General features: G+C 37.2%; 1 protein-coding gene across 9 annotated transcripts in view; it reads right to left on the reverse strand.

Moving 5' to 3' along the window:
- Positions 1-24,057, reverse strand: part of CADPS2 (calcium dependent secretion activator 2) — a 561,256-nt gene that overhangs the window by 399,465 nt on the left and 137,734 nt on the right. For all 9 annotated transcript variants that reach the window (XM_054564129.1, XM_054564128.1, XM_054564130.1 and 6 more), the window contains exon 2: positions 9,614-9,727. In XM_054564129.1, coding sequence (XP_054420104.1) covers positions 9,614-9,727 — 114 coding nt within the window. The remainder of the gene's footprint in view (positions 1-9,613; positions 9,728-24,057) is intronic.

Raw genomic sequence — 24,057 nt, forward strand, 5'->3', positions numbered from 1 at the left:
AATATTAGGCTAAAACTGAAATTTAAAGAAAAAAATATATGTATGTATCTAATGAGAGAAAAAACAGACAACAAAATATATGAAAAAATATGTAAAATATACAAAAAAGTTTATATATATTTATAAATACATATAAAAAATAACATGGACCTAATTTCAGGAAAACCTCCCCCACAGCAACAACCAATGAGCTAAGATTTATATAGGTGGGATGGGAATAAGAGGGAAAAAAGAAAGAAAAAAGAGTTTAAGAAACATCTAGAGGAGAGAGCAGTTATTTTGAGAGAATATAAGGAGAAGGAATACTAACAGTGCAGAATGAAAACCTAGCTAAGACAAGGAAAGATTAATGTTATAACAAAAAAAGGGAAGGTCAGGAGAAAGGCAAAATGGAGTAGGTGAGGGAAAGGGCGAAATTTGAGATCTGAAGTGCAAAGATAGTGACTATCTAGAAATAAGATTGAAGAACTGTAACAATGACCTCCTTATCCACAACCTACAAGCAAAGAATGATAAAGGTGGAGAGAGAATAAGGGTATTTTAAGAACAGGGAAAGGAATGTAAGATGACTAATGACAATCACAAATGGTTTTGAGAGGATAGAGGCAGGAGCAATAGTAAGAATGAGGAATAGAACCAAGTTGTAGCAACAGAGGAAATAGAGTTTAGAACAAATACAAAGAGGGAGGAAGGAGATAGTATGGAGTAAGAGAAGGGTAGAGCGAAATATGAGATTTGGAATAAACTATAATATAAAACCAGGTGACATACTAGGCCCGAACTTGAAGGACAAGAAATGAATGTTAAAAATCTATGCAGGAGATAAAATAATGCCAGTCATAAATACCAAGGGAATCAGGGCTTGAGGAACTGTATAGCTCAGTGTTTGCTGAAGGTGCCTTTCAGAGGATTTTCTTCTTTCCCCTGTGGAAATGTACCCAGCAAGAGACTCCTGAGCCTGATCTCGCTGATCTGCACAGCCTGTAATCCCACAGTTGGGGGGCTGGGCTTGCAAGTCTGTGAGGGGATCTGGCTGGCTGCAGCACATCTCAGGTGTTCAGCTCCTGCCTTCCTGGCTTGAGCCTGCTGCCCTTTCACAGGAAGTTTGGGCCCAAATTCTCCACTCTGAACAGCTCCTGCTCATGAACCGTGCTCGGTCAGGTCCTACAGTTTCTTCCATGTGACTCTATCCTTCTGAGTTTTTGATTAGCAGAGCCACTGACCCACTCATACACGCGTGCAAGCCCGGGGTCCCTGCCCAGTCTCGGGCCTCGCCTTAGCTCCCCTTTTAAGAGTTTCTGTGTGGCCCCCAGGCTGCAGCACCAGTCCTGTGGGGGGAGCTGTCCTCCACAGGCTTCTCCTCCCCAAAAATCACAGAGTCTCTCACGGTCAGGGCTGGACACTGCCTTTCAGAGCCTCTGACCATTTTAGACAAACTTTGTGGATCTTTCCAGGATGGCATTGGGAAGAGCCCCGCAGCTATACTATAACACAGGGAGGTGGCAGAGTCCTGACCCCACTCCCTCCAGAGATCCTCAGCCTCAGGCAGGCCTGCTCCCGCAGTGCTGTTTCTGGAGCCCACACCTCCCAGGCCTTCTCTTTCTGCCCCAGTAGCATGCTGCTCCTGAGCCTATCCACAGCCGCCCTGACTGGGCAGCCAGGAGGGCTGGGCTGGGCAGCATGCAGACAGGCAGGTTCTCGCCCACTGCTGCACACTTCCCATGTTCTCGTCCATGTACACACTCACTCACAGATTCTCTCACTCACTTTCCACTGAAACTGTCGAGTCGACTGCTCCTGTGTTTTGGCTGCGAGACCAGTCTAGATCTGAGAGCAAATGCACAGAGCTACCACCTTACTCTGCTGCCCATCTTAGATCTCTCTTCACTGAAACATTTAAATGCAGATCTATCCGGGCCCTTTACCTCTAGGTTGCACAGATAAGACTAAATAACATGCAAATTGTGCATATCAATTCTAAAAAAGTAAGGCCATTACATAAAAGAAGACAAAACAAATGCCTTAAAAAAGGCTCTCGTTTTTCACAAGCCAATCATTAAACAAATACACTTAATTTATAAATAAATTTTAAGAGTCTAATAATGTCAGGGAAAGAGAATAGACAGAAGAAAAGCAACGATACCAAACTGGTGGTGGGAAGCTGCCGCAGGTATTTCTGAGGAAGAAGCTGACCGAAGTCCAGTTCCTTGGTCTTCTAGACTAAGGTGTAAGATATACGGGACTTTTTTTTTCATGAATGAGTATAAAAATTCAAGAACTATAGCTTGGAGATTTATCCTGGAACTATCATATCAAGTCATGCTTTTTTTGTTGTTTTTGTTTTTGTTGTTGTTGTTCTTTACATTTGGAGATGTGAGAGCATGCAAAGGAAGGAAAAGGAGAAGCATAAAGAAACAAATTAATTCAGATATGTGAAACTGCAGGAAGCTTCAGAGATCACCTTCCCCTTCAACAGAGAAGGAAACAGGTGCACAGCAATGACATGAATTACACCAACATTCTATTCACAGAGCTACTAATCTAAGAAGGGTTTAGCTGGAATGAGGAAGGAGAGGGAGGGAAAAGTATGATGCAAACCACGGTAACCAGTGAATTAGGAACAAAAAATATATAATCCAAAAAAATAAAACAGGTGGAGTCTCCAGTTGGAATGTGAACATATCCTCATTCTTCTGAAACAGGAAATAAATATTAGAGGTGGAAAAACTTACAAAAATGTAAAAGGCAAAATAATAATAATTGACGCATTACAATGGGTTAATTGACTTCTTTGTGTATAAAGAGCATCTATAAATCAGTATTTCAAAGATGAATTCCCAAAGAGAAAAAGACAAAATATATAAACAGATAATTCACTAAGATATATGAATGATCAATACAGAAATGTTAAAATTCACTAGTAATGCAGACAAAAAATAAAGAGTTGGCATTTATTTAATACTACCAAGGGTGAAGAAAAACACCTCTCATATTGTTTTTATAGTATAAATTGTTACTACTTTTCTTGAGATAAATCTGATAACCTGTATAAAGAGTCTAAACAACGTTCATCTCCTATCACCCAGTAATAACACTTGCAGAAATTTATCAAAAATGAACCAATTTAAGAAAATGCATGATCATTTCACTGTATATTTTAATAGTTAAAAATGGAGAAACATTAAATGTCTGAGAATAAGGAAAATATTAAATAAAGTTTACATATAGGCACACACAATTTATTATGTAGCTATTTAAAACCATGCTTATTGAAAATATTCGCTACTAAATAATTCTCATGATGGAATATTATTTTAAAAATTATAACGATTTCAGTTTTGTTACGTACAAAAGAGAAAAACCAAACTGTTAAAGGAGCTGTTTGTAGATGTTGGAATTATAGGTAATATTTTTCTATATTTTAAATAGTTAAGACTATCTTTTAAAACTATTTAAAAAGAATAGTTTTTTTAAAAAATAGTTCTAAAAAAAGTTTAGAAACTTTTACTTTTTTAACCATTTTTAAAAATTCTTTAACATAATCATATATTATTTCTATTAAAAAGTATTCCTAAAGTTATAACAAAGTAGAAAACTTCTGAATGCCAGAATGCAAAAGTGCAAAAAGTGCGAAAAGTACAATTTAAATAAAAGTATGCGGTAAAAAAGGGCCAAAGTGAAAGCTCAACATTCTTAAATAAAAATGAGTACTTTTTACATGAAATGTGAAACTAAGCACTAAAAGCATTTTAAAAAATATTATGAAGGAATTGTCATTTGTATTATTAATAAGTAGAAATCTTAAAAGCTGAGGGTGATTATGGTGAGTTTAAGACTTTTTTCAATACTTTGGTAATTTTTTAAAGATTAAATACCTTTCTTACTACCATCCATTCTTTGGAACCAGAAGAGAACATAAACAAATGGAACTATTAAGAAAACTGCACACCCTTTCTGAAAAGCTATGAACAAAGCCCTCCCTGCCCCACCCTCCCCCCGCCTCTCAAAAAAGAAAAAAGAAAAAAAGCTCCAACATCATTTTTTGCACAATAGCGAAACTTGAATGTTTCCATTATGCTAAAAACAGTTTCCATACTGTCTTTTGGAAATCTCCAAGAGAAAGGTCATTTGCTTTCTCACATAACCTGTAATAAATCACAGCCATTGGTTATATAGGAAGTCTGCCTCAATTTTGTGAAAACAGAAGCAGATACTTTGAAAGTAACATGTTGCAATAAACCTATGTTTACCCAACCACAAAAGCAGCTGAAGTTTCCTAAATTGAAAAACAAAAGCAAGCAAAAACATATGGCCAGAAATAACAAGTAGAATGAGTGTCCATTTTATATCATCCTCCAGACAGTGAGTTACCTTAGGGCAGGGGAGGGAGAAATTGAAAACAAAATTTTTTTTAAAAGATGACTGTACAGCAGGATCTAATGATAATCACCAACCATAAAATTATCAAGATTATAACTGCTAACTTCCATTAAGTAGCTATGTATGCTACCTGTCATTTCTTTCTTCTGTTCTTGTTCTGGTCTTTCGCTACCATTTTGTCTGGCTAGTTAGGTGATTTAGATGGTTGCATTCAATTTGTTTTCTAACTATTCTAACTTTATAAGAAAAAATATTCATGACACTTCAAGAACAGATTATTTTCTCATTATTCTTTTTATTTTTAGGCCAGTATTTAAACCAAACTTAAGACATCCTACAAAGAGAATACAACAGAAATTATATTGTCATATAAAATCATTATTATCTTCACAGTATATGCCTCTTCAAAATATTTTGAATAGTAGTCACAGCATTTATTGAAACTGATAGATAATAAACATACAAAGACACACATACTCACACATCCAACTACGCACCACATAAACAAGGTCTGTCCAGAAGGTATCCAGCCATGTAATATGAAAAAAGAGACATTTATTGAAGAAGATACAAGATACAAGAAACATTGCACATAGGACAATGGCATCTCAGTCCCCTTCAAAGTAGGCATCTTGAGACCTCACACAGTTCTTTCAATTGCCCTGAATCTCACAGAGGGTGTGAAATCTCTTCTATTTCAAAGGTGATTTTAATTTTGAAAAAAGTCAGAAGTCACAGGGCACCAAATCTGGGCTGCAGGGCTAAGTCACCTGTGTGATCTGATGTTGCGCAAAAAAATTCTGCATACGACATGACTCATGAGCAGCTATGTTGTCGTGATGAAGCTGCCAATCACCAGCTGCCCATAGCTGCAGTCTTCTGAATCATTTGAATAGTTCTCGTGGAGGAAAGTTCAAGCTTAATACAAAATTTGATGCAGATTCATTGCTCTGCTCAGTCATTTTGAATGTGACCGCCACACAGTATACACCCACTCACTCAATGGCATCTACCATCCCCATTGACTAGTACAGTGAAGTCGTCATTGTTCACACACATGCATTCCAGTCCATTTTCCTTGGCTGCCAGGTTATATCAATGTTGCACCAACTGCTCTTTTTATATTAACAATGGCTCAACTTTTTCTGGACAGACCTCATAAACACTCAGAAAAATCCAATTCTGTCACAATCTATTGTTGAAAAAACTATTTACCTTTTAACATAATGCTGTATCTTGGTCAGATAATGTAGAGAAAAAAATACCTTGAGTCATATACTAAGATACCCAGTATTAAAGAGAAGTAAAACAAATATCTGAAGGTACAACCAATTTAAGAACATCCAGGTAACTCCTTTAATTTACTGTAGAAAATATAAACTTACAACCAAGATGGAAAATCTATTCATAAAATCATTAAAGAAATAGCATTTATAAAGCTAAAAAATGTAACCACAAACAAAGACTCTGGGGGAAGTTGCATCCCCAGAGTATGAACATGTATTTTTATTTTAAGTGGTAACACATATTTTTAGGGCTTTCACATATATACACAGAGAGAGCGAGCGTGCGGTATTAATAGATGATAGATAGATGATAGATAGCTAGATAGCTAGATATAGATAGATCTACATACATATATCTCCATGGTTACAAATGGCCATCACAGCTAAAGGCAACTAAACCTAACAAATGAGAAAATCACCACTGATTGATTAATAGTTGAAAACTGCTCTGTATAGTGAACAATACACAACAACCTAAAAAAACAGACTTCAAAAACCTAAGAAGCCAAAAAAGATCATAGACTCACAGAATACTAGTTTAGGAAGAACATAAATCCTAACAATGCTTCTGAACTACCTGCCAACATAAGGAAATACAAAACCATGGAACTCAGTCGCTGGCAAAAGAAATTGTACAGCAATACTGAAAAGATACTTTTAGAAAAATAGAATCATGGGAAATTAAGAGTAAATAAAAAATATACAATTTCTACATAGAGCAGTAAGTGATGAAATACTCATTCACTTAGTCAAACACATATTTGTTGGAAGCATTTGAGTGCTACGCACTGGAGATACAATGGCAATTAGGACAAAAATGGCTCCTTCATGAAACATACATTTCAGAAGTTGTATCAGCTAAGTCAATACCATTCTCAAATCACAGTATAAATCAAAAAAGAAAAAAAACAGGTGAAAGTTCAAAATTCAGATGTGCCATTGCCAGGAATCCTGATTTCACAGGTCTTGGATGGAACCTAAGAATCTGTTGTTAAGCTTTGGTGGCAAGAGTGAGGTTTTGCTCTGCTATGCAGCTTTGGGCACAAGTCACTTAACTTTATCTTTAAGATGGAAATAATTATGTTTAAAAGGTTTATTCTGAAGAATAAAAAGGTTTTCTGAAGTGCTTCACATAGCACCTGGTGCAGTCGAATTCAAAATGACAAGTGTGAAATAACTGTGAGGTACTAGAAAGAGTCCCATATTCTGGATTCACATTTAACTAAGCTGCTTAACAAATACATAACACAGGCCAAGTTATTTCACATCTCTGAGTTTTGGTTTCTATTTATGTGATTCGTGGGTAGTAATATTTACACCCTTTCTCACAAAGAGATACTGGGAGAAAAAAATAGGTATTTTTGGTGCTATAAAAATATTACCTAAGGCAATAATAGCAGAGACTACCACCATTGTTTGTCATAGCAAACCATACAAAAATATCATTAAAAAAAGGAAAAAAACTGAATAGCAACTTTTTATCAACTTTTTCCAAAAAAGCAACTTTTGTGAGGAAAAATTTGAAAAACAACTTTTTTCCACCAAAATATACTCATTTAAGAGCTTACTGAGTACTGACTGTGTGCCACCTTGGAAATAACTTCCCAAACATTAATCAGGAATGTAGCCTTCATAAACCTATTACTAATCAAAAATTTTAATGGCACTTTGAGGGTTGCACTAAGACAAGTTGGATATATAATCTACCAAGTAAACACTGGCTGGAAGTAGTAATAAAAGAAAAGAAATTTGGTCAACTCATCCAACCACCTCTCCCAACGCTTACATCTTTCTTTGCAACAATCCTCACAAGCAATAATCTAATCCCACTGGTTAGCAATCTACAAGTTTTAAGAGCATCATCTGGAGGGCTTTTAAAATTCGTATAGATTCTGAAATTCTGACTCAGTAAGTCCAGCAGAGCTCTGGGACATGTATGGTGGGGGGGGGTGTGCCTCCCAAGTGATTGAAGTGCATCCAGAATCCGAGCACCGGTGATGCGGCACTCACCAGCCCTTTCTGCATATGGCCAGTGCACCAAACTCCAATCGTATTAGGTTGAAATCTTCCCCACTTTACTTGCCATCTTAGTCCGAATTTTACCTTTGGGACCACATACAACACAAGCCTAAACCTTCCCCAGGCTAAACATCTCCAGTTCCTTCAAGTAAACTACAAATAATATGTTTTAAACCTGATAATCCTAAATTGTCCCCATCTTTCTTACTTATATATCATGCCCAGAAGAGAACACAATCCTCATGTAGAATACAATAGGGTTCCTCTCCCCTTCGTTAGAGTTACAGTATTTTCATTAACACAGTTTAAGTGTGCCTTTTATTAAACTGTGGCCATATCATGAGTATTTCTTTTGAATACACTTATTTTTAGATTCACACATGTTACAAATATAGTACTAAGAGCTCCCACATCCCCCTCATCCAGTCCACATCTTCCTGATATTAACATGTGCAGTACCGCAGCACATTTACCAAAACCAAAAATGAGCTATTTTCAAAATCACTTCTTTCTACACAAATTACTTTTCTGAGCCACATTTCCTTCAATTGACACATAGATTTTTCACTTTTGTTTTATTACATAAGTAAAGGCCCTTACATTTCATATTTTAAGATTCAGCACAAGATTTCATCTTGCAAGCCTTTGACTCAAAGATTCAGGCTTTGACTCGTGCAAGATGAAATATAACGTCCTATACTTAGGATTTTGAGGTCCTATATTTGTTGACATATTCTGAGTCAAGATCCACCTAGATAACACCCACTATTGCAACTAGATTCATGCCATACATGTTGATGTTAAGCAAGATGCCCATGCTTCAATCCAATTCAAAAAATTCAACAGACCAAGGCTTAGGATAATGTAAGCCTACTTCAGGGTGCATTAAAAAACTTCTGATACATATTATCAATGAATTACAAATTCAACCAATTATCTGTACATCCAATTACTTTGTTTTTCACTTAGAGATATTATTCCCTGTCACAGGGAAGTTCATACACACTGTGGCCCCGCATTGTTTATTTTTACTAGTCTAATACATGCTTGCATCTTTTGCTTCTTCAGCTGAAAGGTACAGGGGTGTCCAACTCGTGGCCTGTGGGCCGCATGTGGCCCAGGATGGCTATGAATGTGGCCCAACACAAAGTCGTACATTTACTTAAAACATTATGAGATTGTTTCTGTTGTTATTACATGTCACAATGTATTTAATGTGTGGCCCAAGACAACTCCTCTTCTTCCGGTATGGCCCAGAGACACCAAAAGATTGGACACCCCTGGCTATCTGTGCAATGGAAGGAATCTATTTCCCGAATAGCTCTGAAACGCTTAGGAGAAAAAGGGAACTCTCTAAACCTTACATTGACTGGCAACTCAATGAAGTAGCTAATGACCACGTGTGAAGACTGGTGCATATAGGTAATCGGTAGAGAATTCCTGTTGAGTCACACACTAAAATCAGAAGGAATAGCAAGGTGGTATTGGTAGTATTGTTCCTTCAGGAAGAAAGAGAATTCAATTTATCCTCTTGAAATTGGATACTGGTCTTAATTATTATAAAGCTGAGGTAACAAAATGGTTTAAGATAGCAATTTACTATTGAAATCCCAATTAAAAAAGGATAATTCAGACATGTGGACCCAAAGATAGCTATATTCAGCTATATCCATCACTGCCAAAAAATTTTTCTAAACCATTTACTTCCTCTCACAAGATGTGAATAATTTCCAATCCTGTTTATCTCTCAAAACCAGGCTGTGGAATCGGAGTTTTTAAATTGCAAAACAGACTTGATATGCTTTCAGGAAGGATGCAAACTCACAGCCTTTTTTATTATTCCAGGGAGATTCTTAAAATGGGAAATCCATCTTTAAAAATCTTTAATAAAGCATCAGTATGCCAAGAACAAAGCTCTTCCCACCTACCTCATAGTAACTCCGCACAGCGTTACAAAACGCTTCATCGGCTACAATCTGGGTCTCCCCATTGAGGAAGGCCTGGAACCGTTCTTTCAGTACCTGCAATTGTTGCTTGTTGAGCTGTAAGAAAAAGAAAATTTTGCCAATCATGAAATGTAATGATTCTAAAAGTTGTATTTGCTATATGTGTATTAGATTTGATACTTAAAATTAACTTTATTGTAAAGAAAAATAAAAACTAAAACTACTATTTATAGTTATGGCTTAGTTGTAAAACATTTTCAGTTCACTTTCCCATATACTCTGGAATCCTGACATTGCACTGAAATCCAAATTTCTACCGCAGATGGAATTCCTGTGATTTCTATCCTGGTCTCTTTGCAGAGGCAGGAAAATGTAAAATTTGGATGAGAAATTAGTTTGTGCAACACGGCTAACTGTCCTGAACAGAGAAGGCAGAGAACAAGCAATCGTGGAGGTGATCGGACTACCATCAGCCCTGGACAAGAGATAATGGGGAGGAAGACCGCAAAGGACAGGGATTCTGAGAAAGAATCCTCCAGAAAGGGCGTCTGTTGATGCCAAAAATTTGGATTCCATGAATCAATATGTTGGTCAATGACTGCGTTGAGATCCATAAAGGAATGATAAGGAGGAGACAAATCCAAAAGAGAACAGAGGTGCAACAGGTGAGCAGTGAGTGCGTCTTTAAGTACTGTGGGGGAAGAGCTGTGAATCAGGGCAACCCAATTTCCTTGCCTTGGGTCTCACTACTGTAATTATTACTGAGGGTGGATTAGACATGAACTATGACTTACCAACCATGTCTAGTCCTCAACTACAACCAGAATCAGCTACTTAATTTGTAGGGCCCAGGACAAAATGAGAATGAGGAGCCCTTTGTTAGATTATAAAGAACTTCAGGTCTGCAACAACAGGGCATTAAACCAAGCCTGGGTCCCTTCTGAGCACAGAGCCTTAAGCAACTGCACAGGCTCATGCCAACGAAGCCAGCTCTGACTGAAGGGGCATAAATATCACTGGAGGGAGGGCCTATCAGGTCTTGAAGAAGCATTGTTCTTAAATGCTTAACTGGAGAAAGGACAATGCAGTCTTGCAGATAAAACAAGTCCTGAGACATACAGGAGGAACAGGACAGGAGTAATCTCTCCATTTCCTTGATCCTCACCAGACTATTAAAGAACTCCATTCAGTTCTGGATACTGCATAGAGATGTGAAGCATTTGGAAATATACTGAGGATAAAATGATTAAAAGATTAGAAAAACTAAACAAGCTGGTATGAGTTCACTTCAAAAAAAAAAAAAAAAGAAAAGGCTGATGCGATGTAAGTTTAAATCAATTCAAAAAGCTTAGACAGTTTGTAAAGACACTGTCGCTGGTAGTAACAGATTGATAAAGAAGTATTCTATTGTACCAGTGAAGAGAGAAGACCATTCCATTTCTTTTCTAAGGTTACAGCCTTCATTTTAGGGAAAGTTAAACCAAGCTGAAATGCAGAAACATCACCATTATATTACATTCTCCATTTCTATAATATGAAAATACAAGCAGGGATCTTTTGTGTGTGCAAGCAAGGCAATTAAATCCATGACTTTAGCTCTCTAAGCACGGTCCACAAAAGGGACCAGATGGAAATAGGACAGCAATTGCTGATAGCGAGACAACTGAGAACACTTCAGTTGCCAAGCCCTGGACCCACCAAGAAGAGCTTCAACTTGCAAACCTAGTATCCAGGCAAAATAACAGAAATGGAGATGCATGTAGGAATAACAATGAATTGAAAGGGACATCAACTATCATATGTCCCAACCTGCTCATTTGATAAAACAAACATTATTTAAAAACTAGTGGATTTCTTCATTCAATTTTCTTTCATCAGATTTCATGTTCTTTAAACATTCCTCTAAATATGTGCAATTTCTAGTTTACCAGTGTGTAACTAGCCATTGTATCAATGAGTCACTTTTTGGTGATTATGGCATGGAAAATTCATCAGTACAAATCAAGGAAAGGGGATTTGAGCAAACCATCTCCTTGGAAATGCCAATGTTGGTGCGATTCACAAAAGGTGCCAGAGGCACCTGGATAAATATCAGTCTTCAACTTTTTCATGAATAAAAATTACTGCAGTTATATTCAAGACATAAAATGACAACAAATGCTATAGTGATATACAAACACTCAATAATAGATTATTAGTATAGTAAAGATATCCACATTTCCACATAAAAAGGGATAGGAAAAAAAAGAAAATGAAATTTAAATCTAGCAATGGTTATTGCTGTCAGAAAGTAGAATTCCTTAAGTGTTGTTTGCATGATCAAAATAAGCTACATTATACATCAACAATTAGAGACCAATGGAATATATCCAAGAAATGGATACAAATATAATCAGTCATGTACTATGAAATACCTTTATTAACAACTAAAAGCAATTGTGACAGATGGTCTAATTAATCAATAGTTTTAGAATAACTGGGATGCAATGAAGAAAAACATTAAAGTGGACCAAAACACACACAATTACAGTCCAAATAAATTAAAAACTTTTCATATATAAAGATGAAACTATAAAGTTACTAAGTGAAAAAAATGGGAGACCTCCTTTAAATCTTGGTATGAGAAAGACCTTTCTAATCATGAATCAAAATCCACATCATAAACTTAATTGCATAAACATTAAAAATAAATTTAGCATGCAAAAAGTACCACATGTAAAATTATTGGAAAAGACTAAACATAAAAAATATACTTACAATTCATATCCTAAAGAGCTAATTTTCAAACTTATAGATCCCAGATATTGATTAAAATGTGACCAATAATCCAACAGAAGGGACAAAATGGATGCATTCAGAAAAATACCTCAAACTATGAAATCCTAACTTTACTCATAAGCAAAAACTGCAAATTAAACCTACATGAGAAGAGAAAGATTCTGGGAAGATAGTGGAGTAGTACACACCAGCAATACATCTCCAGCAAGAGCATTGGCAGTATCTGTCCAATATAACTATTTGGGTCCTCTGGAGTCTACTAAAGGCTTGCAATTTAAAGAGGAAAGCTTGAATGGAACTGCAATTAATTTGGGCCAATTTCAACTCTTAGCACAGTTGCAGCTACACATCCCCAACCCCTCAGCCCTATAGCAGCCAAAAAAAAGGCAAGAGCCTAAATTTTCTTAAGTAGAGAACTGAGTAAATAACATGACATTCACAACATTCAAACAATGGTAATACTAGTAGCTCTATAAAAAGAATGAAAAAGTCCTATTATGTACTGATAAGATCTTTAGACTCTCTTGGGGAAGAAAGCTCATTATAGAACAGTATACAATATAAGTCACCCCTAGAAAACAGACAAAATCAGAACGTGTATTTGAATTTGCTTCCAAATGCAGACAGAAGCTATGACAGGATGGTGGTCAGAACTGTATTCCTGTTGGATGTATTCATCCAATTTGATACCATCTATCAGTTAATATCTTCCATCTGTTTCACCCACAGATGGAAAATGTGGGTGAAAAAGATTTCTCAGCCTATACCGCTTTATTTATTATCGGTTTTAAATTACAGGACGCGAAAGACAAATACCATATGATCTCACCTATAAGTGGAACCTAACCAACAATACAAAGATGCAAGGAAAATAAGACCAGCAACACTGAAAGGAAAAGAAACCAACAAAGACAAGAGGGAAGGAGGGAGGGGGGCGGGGGAAAAGGAAGGGAAGGGGAAAGACAAGGAACATATAGCAAGGACTCATGGACAAAACCAAAGGGGAAGAGTTGAGGGAGGGAGGGAGGGGGCAAGGGAAAGTGGTTGGGGGGTAGGCAGAGACAAATGTATTTGAAAAAATAAATTCAAAAAAGAAAAAGAAAAAGAAAAACCTAAATTACAGGACGTTATCTATCTACGCTTTCTATGCAAATTTTAGTTTAGACTTAAAATAATCTATAATAGTAACTTTGCACATCTTTAAACTCAGAATAATCATGATACAGCACACATAGTTTAAATCTTATCACCCTGCAAGGAGAGTGGACAACAACACAATGGACTTTTCCAATTTTCCTTTCAGGTAGAAGACTTTAACTTACTTGGATCCCTTCATTAACATTGATGATTTCCAAGAAAGATATATTTTCTTGGTGGGCAGGGCTTTAATGTGAATTTTGTTTTAAATAAAATGGGTATCCATCAGAGGTGCTGATCTATCAGGGCAAATGTTCTAGAGCATGGCACAGATGAAAGGTAATAACCAGCACCTTACATGAAACTAAATGACAATGTTAGAAACACACCATGGACAACACACCGTTGTAATTAATGCATTGATCTTCACACAATGCATGCCAAAGTCTCTTAGCCCCATTTAAGCCTATTAAAAGAAAAACATACACACATCCTACTTTGTTACTTCACACTGAAGCCAATTCTAATTTTGGACAGCTATAAAGAATTAAAACCTGTTTCCCTATGACTTCCACACAATCCTAGTTTTATGTTATCTAAGATAAAAGACTTTTCCCTTTTCAACACAGCAATTTAGAAACTTGAAGACTGGTACTGGATTGTTAGCCTTCTCTTTCCCAGATTAAATTTTGACAGTTCCCCAAACATCCTAAGGGTACTCTTCAATCTGTCCATAAATTAAGCATTAAACAGTTAAATAGAACTAAATATAAGAAAGTAATTTGAAAGGTATAACACTATGCAAATAAAACTCCTAATATAACAATGTCTTTCCTGAAATATACTGGATAGACTGATCATGATTCTGCGAGGATAGTGTGGCTGAAACAGAGAAAAGTGGGAGGACCATTTCCCACGCTGAAAGTGCTCGATGTCTATTAATTAAAACTAAGAACAAGTGAACTCTTCTTGGCAGTCACATCAACTGACTCATATCATTATTGTAATCAAGAAAAAGTTTCTAAAACATTCTTACATGGGCTTCACTAAGACACGTTTCTCTTTGCTAGATTCATTTGATCCATTGTTCCAGTTTATTAGAATTTTATTTTAGAATTCTAATTCCTTCACTCAATGACCAAAGAGCTCTCCTAACTTTGTTATATCCACTAACATAATAATTTGTTATCCATAGTCTCCATTCAGGTCACTATAAAGACCTTCATCAAGTTCAGGATTAAGGAAAACAGGAAACCTGTCACTACATGTATTCATCCAATTTGATACCATCTATCAATTATTATTCTTTGGGGCACTTGATTTTATTATTACTCAACCAACATTTTAGTTTTGTCCATATATTGTCTTCATACTAGTATACTTACCAATGAATGATTAAACTATTTTTCAAAAATAAAGGTAAATCTAACCAGCAAAAATTATCTAATGGAAATTTTAAGAGCTTTTTTTAATATATGAAACCAAATTGCAGATACTGATTAACTAGGACATAAATATCAATGCAAATATCTAAATACATCCAGGAGACTAACCATTCTAAAAAGAACACTTCAAATACTAACAGTAAAAGCTACATTTTATAAATCCTGGCTGGCAGTGATAATTTATCCATAATACCAATTGCCCCAGGAAAAACACAACTTCCAGAGTTCAGAGAGATGTTTTATGTTTCTTAGGTTTTTCTTATCTTCTTCTTTTTTAATGTCCAAATTAGATTCTAGCCTTTTCATTTTAAGTCACAATTTAAGACTCATGCTGGAATCTTGACGACAGGAGGAGGCCAGCCATTGTGCTGCTCAGGACCCAGCTACCACTGCTGAGCAGAGCCTGCCCTGACCTGTGGTCCCCATCACGCGCCTCGACACTCATGGTGGGTGCTGCATGACACCTAGTGAGTAAAAGCCATCACAGATTCCTCAGCAAAGTGACACGTGACTAGTGGGCACTGTATCTCTGGAATTCGAGGGTGACGTGGTGGTGTGTTCATATATCTTAAAGAGAGGTAAAAACACATTACTTTTTTCCCCTCAAGGAGGTAAACAGAATTACTCCAGGAATGAACAGTCTCTGAAACACACAAAGGCATAGTTTTAGTGCCTGTTGATGAAATGTAGTAAAAAATAGTAACGGGGAAAGACTAAAAGAGAGGTCCAATTTTCTTTCTCTCTTCCCATCAACACTTTGTCAAAAGATCTACATAAAACCACTGGAACCAAATAATCAGTGCCTTCTATGTTTCTGCAAAAATGGACCTCCCCAGACTGTCTATCAGAACAGAGGGGCCCTGACCACATTATTATACATTACAAAATCCCTTGGGTTGCATTGCTATTAATAGTTTTCTATCCAAATAACTTTGTTTGTCCTCTTCTATAAGCCCAGAAATTGGAACAGTAAATATGCTCATCTGAGACTACAAACACTAGCTTCACCTTACTATGGGCATGGCCAAAGGACTAAGTTAAGGACAGTGAAATATAAGCAAAAGTATGCACAACATCCAGAAAACCATAAAAGGTACATGAAAAAGACAGTTTTTGCTTCTCTCCTCTTTTTCTGCTGGCTGGGATCTGATGCGCTAGTTGGAACCATCAACATGGTCCACAAAGATGGTGGAACAAGATAAACAGAGCCTGAGGCTTCTCCCCAGGTTGGGCAGCCACTGAAGCCCTGGGCTGCTACCTTTCAACTCCATTCACATGGGAGAGAAATAAACCTGCCATGTATGGACTACCCTTATTTGGGGTTGTGTCATATAACTGAACCAAATCCTAGACAGAAATCCCAGTGAAATACCAAACGAGGGGAAAATGCCATAGTACTGGTAAGGTTTACTGTAATTAAATCTAAAATAAAGTAGTCTTTCTGTGATGATGAGTACAAAAAGTTAAGTGATGAGTACAAAACAGTAAAATTCCACTGTACTGTGGACAAATGGGCCCCAGGCTATGCTCACTCAGCTTAAGCGAATTTCTTCTTTCCACATTCTCACTGACCTGCTAGTGCAATGCGAGCCTTGACAAAATTAGATGCCATTACAGGACTGTCTTTGGGGGGGGCAGGGGGAGTGCTGCTGGTAATACCGACACTAGGAATGTTAAATCCATGAATTCTATTAATGTCCCTGCTGCCCTGTGCTGAGCAAGTTCTACAATGTGTCATTAAACTCTCCTAGTCTCCTATAAAGGTTTTATCCTTATTTCACAAATGAGAAAAATAAGCTCAAAGTAGTTAAACATCTTGCCTAACTTCTACTGAGACCTAAAATGTAGGGGCAGAATTTGAATCAGTATCCTGATCTCAAGTCTATATTCTTCCCAATCAACAGAGCATTTTCTGTTTCCCTCATAGCCGCACATATTTATTTTCAGTAAGAGGTGTTCACCCGTCTGATAAGTCATATTTAGTTTCAATGTATTTATTTGCTTATTATTTAAACCCCCATCAGACTAAAATCTGTTTTAGGACAAGAACTTGATTTTAGCTCACAGCTCCAATCTCGTGCTAAAATAATGCCTACCATATAGAATGTGATGCACATACACACTTTTTTTTAAGAATGGGCAAAGGAACAAAGAAAAGTCAGGTGGTTGCTATAAAACTATCCCTTACTAGGATGGCCAAATGTACTCTCATGCTCACCTGACCCCCAAAAAAGTTTATCATGCAATTATAAAAATTCAAGGTTACTTAAAATGACCACAATGGATAGGAAGACAGCCTATCTCATTAGTTAGTAAGGTCACACATGACTACTGGGGCAGCGGAGTAAGTATTGAAGAGCACAGCCTGGCATGAGGCTATTTCTGTTTGTACCCAGGATCCCCCACAATTTGTAGGGTCTTCAGGCAGGTCACTTAGCCTCAGTGTCTCAAGTTCCTTATCTAACCAATGAGGGTAGTAATGACTCATTTAATAAGGCAATTGTGGTAAATGACATAATAGAAAAAAGTGTTTAGCACATGTTAAATGCTTTATAACTGTGAACTATTATTTTAGAAATAGTGATTTCATTTCAGCAATTGCAGAAGCTAGTTACAAAAATGAATTTTAAGATGGATACAGATAAACAATGAACAAGAGACTGTCCAGAGCTGAGCTGTCCAACTCAGTAGGCATTAACCAACATAGCTACTGAGCATTTGAAATGTGGCTGGTCTGAGTTGACCTATGCTCTAAGTCTAAAGCATATACCAGAATACAAATACGCTGTACAACAAAAAGAAGCATATGAAACATCTCATATTGAATGAATGCCAAAATGCAATACCTAAGTATTGCCTAGTGTTTTTCACTGTCAGACAGTGAAGTAGATGTCATTAATCCCATGTTATGGAACAGAAGGGAAAGGTTAAGCTACAGAACCAGGATCCTAACCTAGTCTCTTGAACCCACGGCTCAAGTTTTTTACCCTATCACTACATAACTCCTTAACCCACTGGCATTTTCTTTTTTGGTTCTGTTTGCACTCAGCTTAGTCTTGCAAAAGGCAATTAAGTGTTGAGTAGTTATTTGATGGGTCTCTTTCATGTTCCTGAACATGGCAATAGGCAGGAAAGAGAAAAAATTGGCATGCTTTGTTGGTCATTATACTCCAAAAATTTTCTTGAGGACCCTCTTATGTATTAACAGCATCTGTTTCACGCACCACTCTGAAAATGAATTGGACCTATGATAATAACCTTTTGGTCTCCATGAATAATATAAGCTCATCAAAAGCAAATGCAAACTGCCCTAGAACAGTGGCTCAGTTTGAACACTGTCCTGTGCATCAAAAGGTTGCAGGTTCAATTCCCCATCAGGGTACTCCCTGGGTTGCAGGTTGGATTCTCAGTCCCCCAATTGGGGCATGCATGCGAGGAACCGATCAATGTTTTCTCTCTCTAAAAATCAATGAACATATCCTCAGTTGAAGATTAATTTTTTAAAAAAGGTAAATGCAAACCAGCTGTAATGTTTAATTTTGTATGACAAATTGATTGCCGTAAGGAATGTCCAGATAGCTTAGTAAAACATTATTTTTGGGTGTATCTATGAAGGTGTTTTTGGAAGAAATTAGCATTTAATTCAGTAGTCTGAGTAAAGAGATCCACCTTTATCAATGTAATGGCATATTGTCCAACCCACTGGGGGCCTGAACAGAACAAAAAAGGCTAAGGGAGGATAGATTCTCATTCCTCCCCCTGCCCCTGCCCTCTTTGAGCTGGGAGGTGTGCCTTCTCCTGTGTTTGGACATCAATTATGGCTGTTGGGCCCTCAGACTCAGACTAAATCATACCACCAGCTGTCCTGATTCTACAGCTTGCAGAAGGCAAAATGTGGAACTTTCTGGCCTCCATAACGGCATGAGCCAAGTCCTATAACAAATCTTCTTTTATATTTATATATGTATCCTACTGGGTCCTGTTTCTCTAGGGAACCCTGACTAATACACTAATCATAAATAATACCAGACTTAGCAACCTGTTGTCATAAAGTAATTCAGAGATGACCATGGTAGAGGGTTCAAAAAGAAACAAAAATCTTAGGAGCCATTCTAAGAATTGCTTAGTACAGCCAAAGGTCATTCCCTCCCCCACAAGGCTTGACAAAAATCAATCAACTCTTTCAAGCAAATAGACTTGATTTACTACAGAGAAAAAGATCTGGAATTGGAAGCCATCCAGCACATGCTCTGCCAACATTATGGTCCTGCAGTCAGAAGAGTTTCTCACAAGCCATCCAACAAACTTTCTAGTCAATGCTTTTCTACAGATAACTCTACTGGACTAGATCAACATAGATTATGAGGAATCTGCCCTTTGAAACAATATGACTTCCCCTTGACCACCCTAGTAATAACAGCTAATACTAATTGACCACTTAACTACACTGTAAACACATTTCTAACCTCTTACAAAGAAGATATTACTCTCCCTATGAGGTGCATTTCTTGTTCCAAGTAGGAGAAATCTAAGGCCCAAAAAACTTAAGAAAATGGTCTAGTTCACCTAATTTGGGGGCAAAGCCAGGTACATCTGACTGGCATGCTCTTAGCCACTGGCTACCTCTGGGGTTTCTTCTTGAAGCCCCCAAGTCACATTCTCCATATCCAGGTCAAGACGCAGGACCACCAGAGTCTAGCAAAGCCAACCACATGGTAGTATCAGCCTGAAAAAGTGAGTAAAACCTCCCCTCCTTCCCATTTCCTCCAAAACACCCCCGTCATGCTTGGTCACATCATTTGCAAGGCGCACAGGCACACACAGATGGTTATCTCCGCCTGGAATATCCTTTCATCCTTTAGAACATACCTCAGCTGAAACCTCCTATTAAACTTCCTTCTGTCCCCCTCCTCCACATAAAGCCATCCCATTCTCTCTGTGTTACTTCTGCACCTCACACATACATCTGTCATTTACTTAACATAGGGCGCAGATTCCTTAAAGAGGGATTCCAGTCATTTGTGTATTCCCCCTCTTCCTCACCAAGTCCAATGTCTGTTGATACGAATTCATCTACAGTGGAAGAAAATCCAGAGTGAAAGACAGTATCACCATTTATTAATGCTTTTCTGGGATATATTTGTGTCACAACCACTAACAAAATCAGTCATATAACTGAGTGAGGAGTAGAGAATAGGCAGTCTGAAAGAATTCCAAGATAGCTTTTGTGTTGTCCAAATAACAAGTCCATGGCCAGGCTCAGTGAGGCCTGAAGAAACAGCAACAGCAAAGGACTTTTTTTTTTTTTTTTTTTTTTGGTAGAGCTGCAGTATAAGTAGTTCTGTTTGCAGATCATATTGTTCTCAAGCAAGAAGAACTTTGTGCCTCAGCACCATCTGGTATTTCATGGCAAAGTTCCGTATGGTGAAGCCACATTTGCAAGAAACAGTGATTTCATGTTCATTACCAAGAAGAATTCAGACAGACTCAGCAGCAGACAACTGTGTGCTGATCTAAGAGCTTAAACTTGTTGACTAGCTCCAAGCCACACAGCAGTAGCCTTTTCCTGCAGGTAGGTAGTGGTTTGGGACAGTTGTCTTTGAAAGGAGAAAATATAATATAACTTTGCTTTCCCCAGAAATGTTTGACATTTCTACTCCTTTCTAAAGTAGATATTGCATGGATAAGAAACGGCTATGTATAAAGTATGGAGAAGAGGAAGGTAACGGACATTAGGCTCCTCATCATTGCTGACCCATCATTCTGAAGTGGCAGAATTTAATAAAATAAGCATTAAAGTCTACCTCACTCCTTTAAGTTTGTGAGGGTGAATTTCACTGAAAATTTCAGAAACTCCAACTCAAAATGCGCTGTAAAACAGTAAAGGGGATTATCATCACATGTTCGAAGAGCTCCACAGGTAAGAGGGTTGCAAAGCATTAATTGAGTGGCTCCAGGAAGTCATCCAGGACCCAGGCCTTTCCCATCTTTCTATATCCAGGTGCTGGCTGTCCTCAGGTTTACTGCCGCCAAAGAGGCCCACATTAACGCTACACAAAGTATCCTCACAGAACAATAACCAAGGACTGAAGATGAAAATGCTTTTGTTCTGGAAAAAAAACAAAAAAGGATTGAGTGAGGAGAAAACTTTTCCAGAAATGATACAACCTCCAGCAGATTTTCCTCCACATGTCACTGGCCAGAGGTGAGTCACATGTCCATTCCTCAAAAAATCACTGAGGAAAGGGAAAGGAAATATCATGACTGACCAATCAACCCACCCATGGGTGTCAAGGAATGCACCTACTCCTGCATAAAACTGGGCCCTGGTATCCAAATAAAACCAGGGGTCTGTTAAGGAAGCTAGAGAATGGCAGTGATGCAGGCAGCTACTGCAGCACTGCGGTTCTGTCCTGACAGTCCCAGTACCAAGGCCTGAACTGGAAAACTGTATAGAAAAGATCAAGATTAATGTCTTCTAATGTCTAACAATATTCACCTAACAAATAACAAAATTCTAGTCTGTACATACAACAGAAACTTTGGCTACAATCTTTTTAAGATAATTTACTTCACATAAATTATACCACAATGATTATTGAATATATTTTCAAGTACTTAGAGACAAAACTATGCAAGGCTCATATCACTCCCTCAACAATGAAAATTATTTCATATTTATTTCCTCCTTTAACCTTACAGTTAGCCAGCAAAAATACTATGCTACCTCTAAGACATCATGGCAAACATATTTATGTTAGCAAATTCAAGGATTTGGAAAGGAAAAGAATGGATAAAAGACCTCTTCATGATTAACATTAAAAAAACTGAACACCAAGCCTACAGTAACATAAATATTTGTTTTGGACTTTTGGATTCTAAAAGCAATTCTGAATCCATATACAGAATACTGCTGATAAGTAAAAGCAAATGTTTAGTGCATTTGCTTAGCAAGTGAGGTCAAAAAAAGAATATATAACAATTTTCCCAATGAGAGAAAAGCAAGCAGATGTCTATTCTATCAGTTAACTTTCATGAAATTAAAAAGTTCGCTTTCCAATAATCAACAACCTTCCCCCCAACCACAACAAACAAAAAGGTATTTTAAAATAAACTCTGCTCCCAGCGCTAGTTTAGTTGAGTGCTACACTGCTGAGTCTAAACATATGCCATCCCCCATTATGTACCAGTGGGCTTCCAGGTAGAGCTGCCAAATTAAATACAGGCTGTCCCATTAGATTTGAATTTCAGATAAAATTTTATACTAAAAATTACCTATTGTTTACCATTATCTCAAATTTTAATATAAGTATGTCCCATGAAATATTTGCTACATACTTATACTAAAAAAAAATCCATTACTTACCTAGAATTAACATGTAACTGAGCATCCTATATTTCATTTTTTGACCCACCCTCTAAGTCTTTGATACTATTGTCCTTTGTTCTTTGGACTGTCTCTTGTGTTTTTCTGTTTCGTTATCATTGCTTCTTAGGATCTGATAATGTCTCATGGCTCCTCCAACTCAAGCTTTTCAGTGCTGTGTGAATAGGAAGCTCAAAGGAAATTTCCACAGCAGACTTCACCTGCTGTGCAAGACAAAAACAAAACAGATGAAATGCCACTAAAAAGCAAGTGTGATCATTTTTACAGAATTAAAAAATGGCGAGTTTTCTGAACCTGCCAAACCACAGTCTTCAAAAAGCTTTTTAAACATGCCAATACTGAAAACCTATCCTAACCACTATTGCAGAATTGTGAAGAGTGATCTAGAAAACTACTCAGTTTTAAAATTCCCGAGAGTTTGATATTCAGCTAGGTTAAGGATTTGCTGAGTATTTAGTAGTTAAGAAGTCTCCTCAACTAAACCAAAGGTAGGGAGACATCAGTCAATGGATTAAGATTTATTTACATAGTATAACACTTAGCTGTCTCTCCAAAATCTGGATTTTTACCAACCTAAAATGTAAAGATATACATGATACACAGGATAGGACTAAAACCATTTTTATTTGTTTGTGTTTGTTTATATTTGCATTTTTATTGTATTTCTTTTCCATTACTATTTGGTCCCCTTATACCCCCCCCTTACACAATCATCACACTGTTGTCTCTCTCTCTGAGTCCTTTTTCCTTTATACTCAATCCCTCCACCCCCAACCACCCCCCATTAGCTGTCATCTGGTTCTCTATAAGTCTGTCTCTTAATTGCTTCGTAGTTCAGTTTATTCATTAGATTCCACATATAAGTGAAATCGTATGGTATTTCTCTTTCTTTGACTGGCTTGTTTCACTTAGCATAATGTTCTACAGGTCAATCCATGTTGTCACAAAGGGTAAAAAAAAAAAAAATTTTTTATGGCCAACTAGTATTACACTGTGTAAATGTTCCCTAGTTGTTTAATCCACTCACTTATTGATGGACACTTGGGCTGCTTCCATATCTTGGCGATTGTAAATACTGAATGTAAGGGTGCTTCTGTTCTTTCAAATTAGTGTTTTGGGTTCCTTTGGATATATTCGCAGAAGTGGGATTGCTGGGTGAAAAGGTAGGTCCATTTTTAAATGTTTGAGGAAGCTTCATACTGCTTTCCAAAGTGACTGAACTGGTCTGCATTCCCACCAACAGTGCACAAGGGTTCTCCTTTCTCCACATCCTCGCCAGTACTTGTTGTTTGCTGATTTATTGATGACAGCTATTCTGACAGCTGTGAGGTGATATTTCATTGTGGTTTTAATTTGCACTTCTCTAATGATTAGTGACGTAGAGCATCTTTTTTTATATCTATTGGCCATGTATATGTCCTGTTTGGAGAAGGGTCAATTCAGTTTTCTCTGCCCTCTTTCCAATTGGGTTGTTTGGGGTTTTTTTAGTGTTAAGTTTTGTAAGTTCTTTATGAATTTTGTATATTAACCCCTTATCAGATATATCAGTGAACATGTTCTTCCATTCTGTGGGATGTCTTTTTATTTAGTTGATGTTTGCCATTGCTGTGCAAAAACTTTTTAGTTTGATGGTTTAAAATTGGGCTTCTACTCATGACAAAGAACTATGACCAGATTTA

This window comes from Pteronotus mesoamericanus, unplaced genomic scaffold, assembly GCF_021234165.1.
Source record: "Pteronotus mesoamericanus isolate MK-2021 breed Mesoamerican mustached bat unplaced genomic scaffold, CSHL_Meso_final scaffold_85, whole genome shotgun sequence".
In the NCBI taxonomy this organism is placed as follows: domain Eukaryota; kingdom Metazoa; phylum Chordata; class Mammalia; order Chiroptera; family Mormoopidae; genus Pteronotus; species Pteronotus mesoamericanus.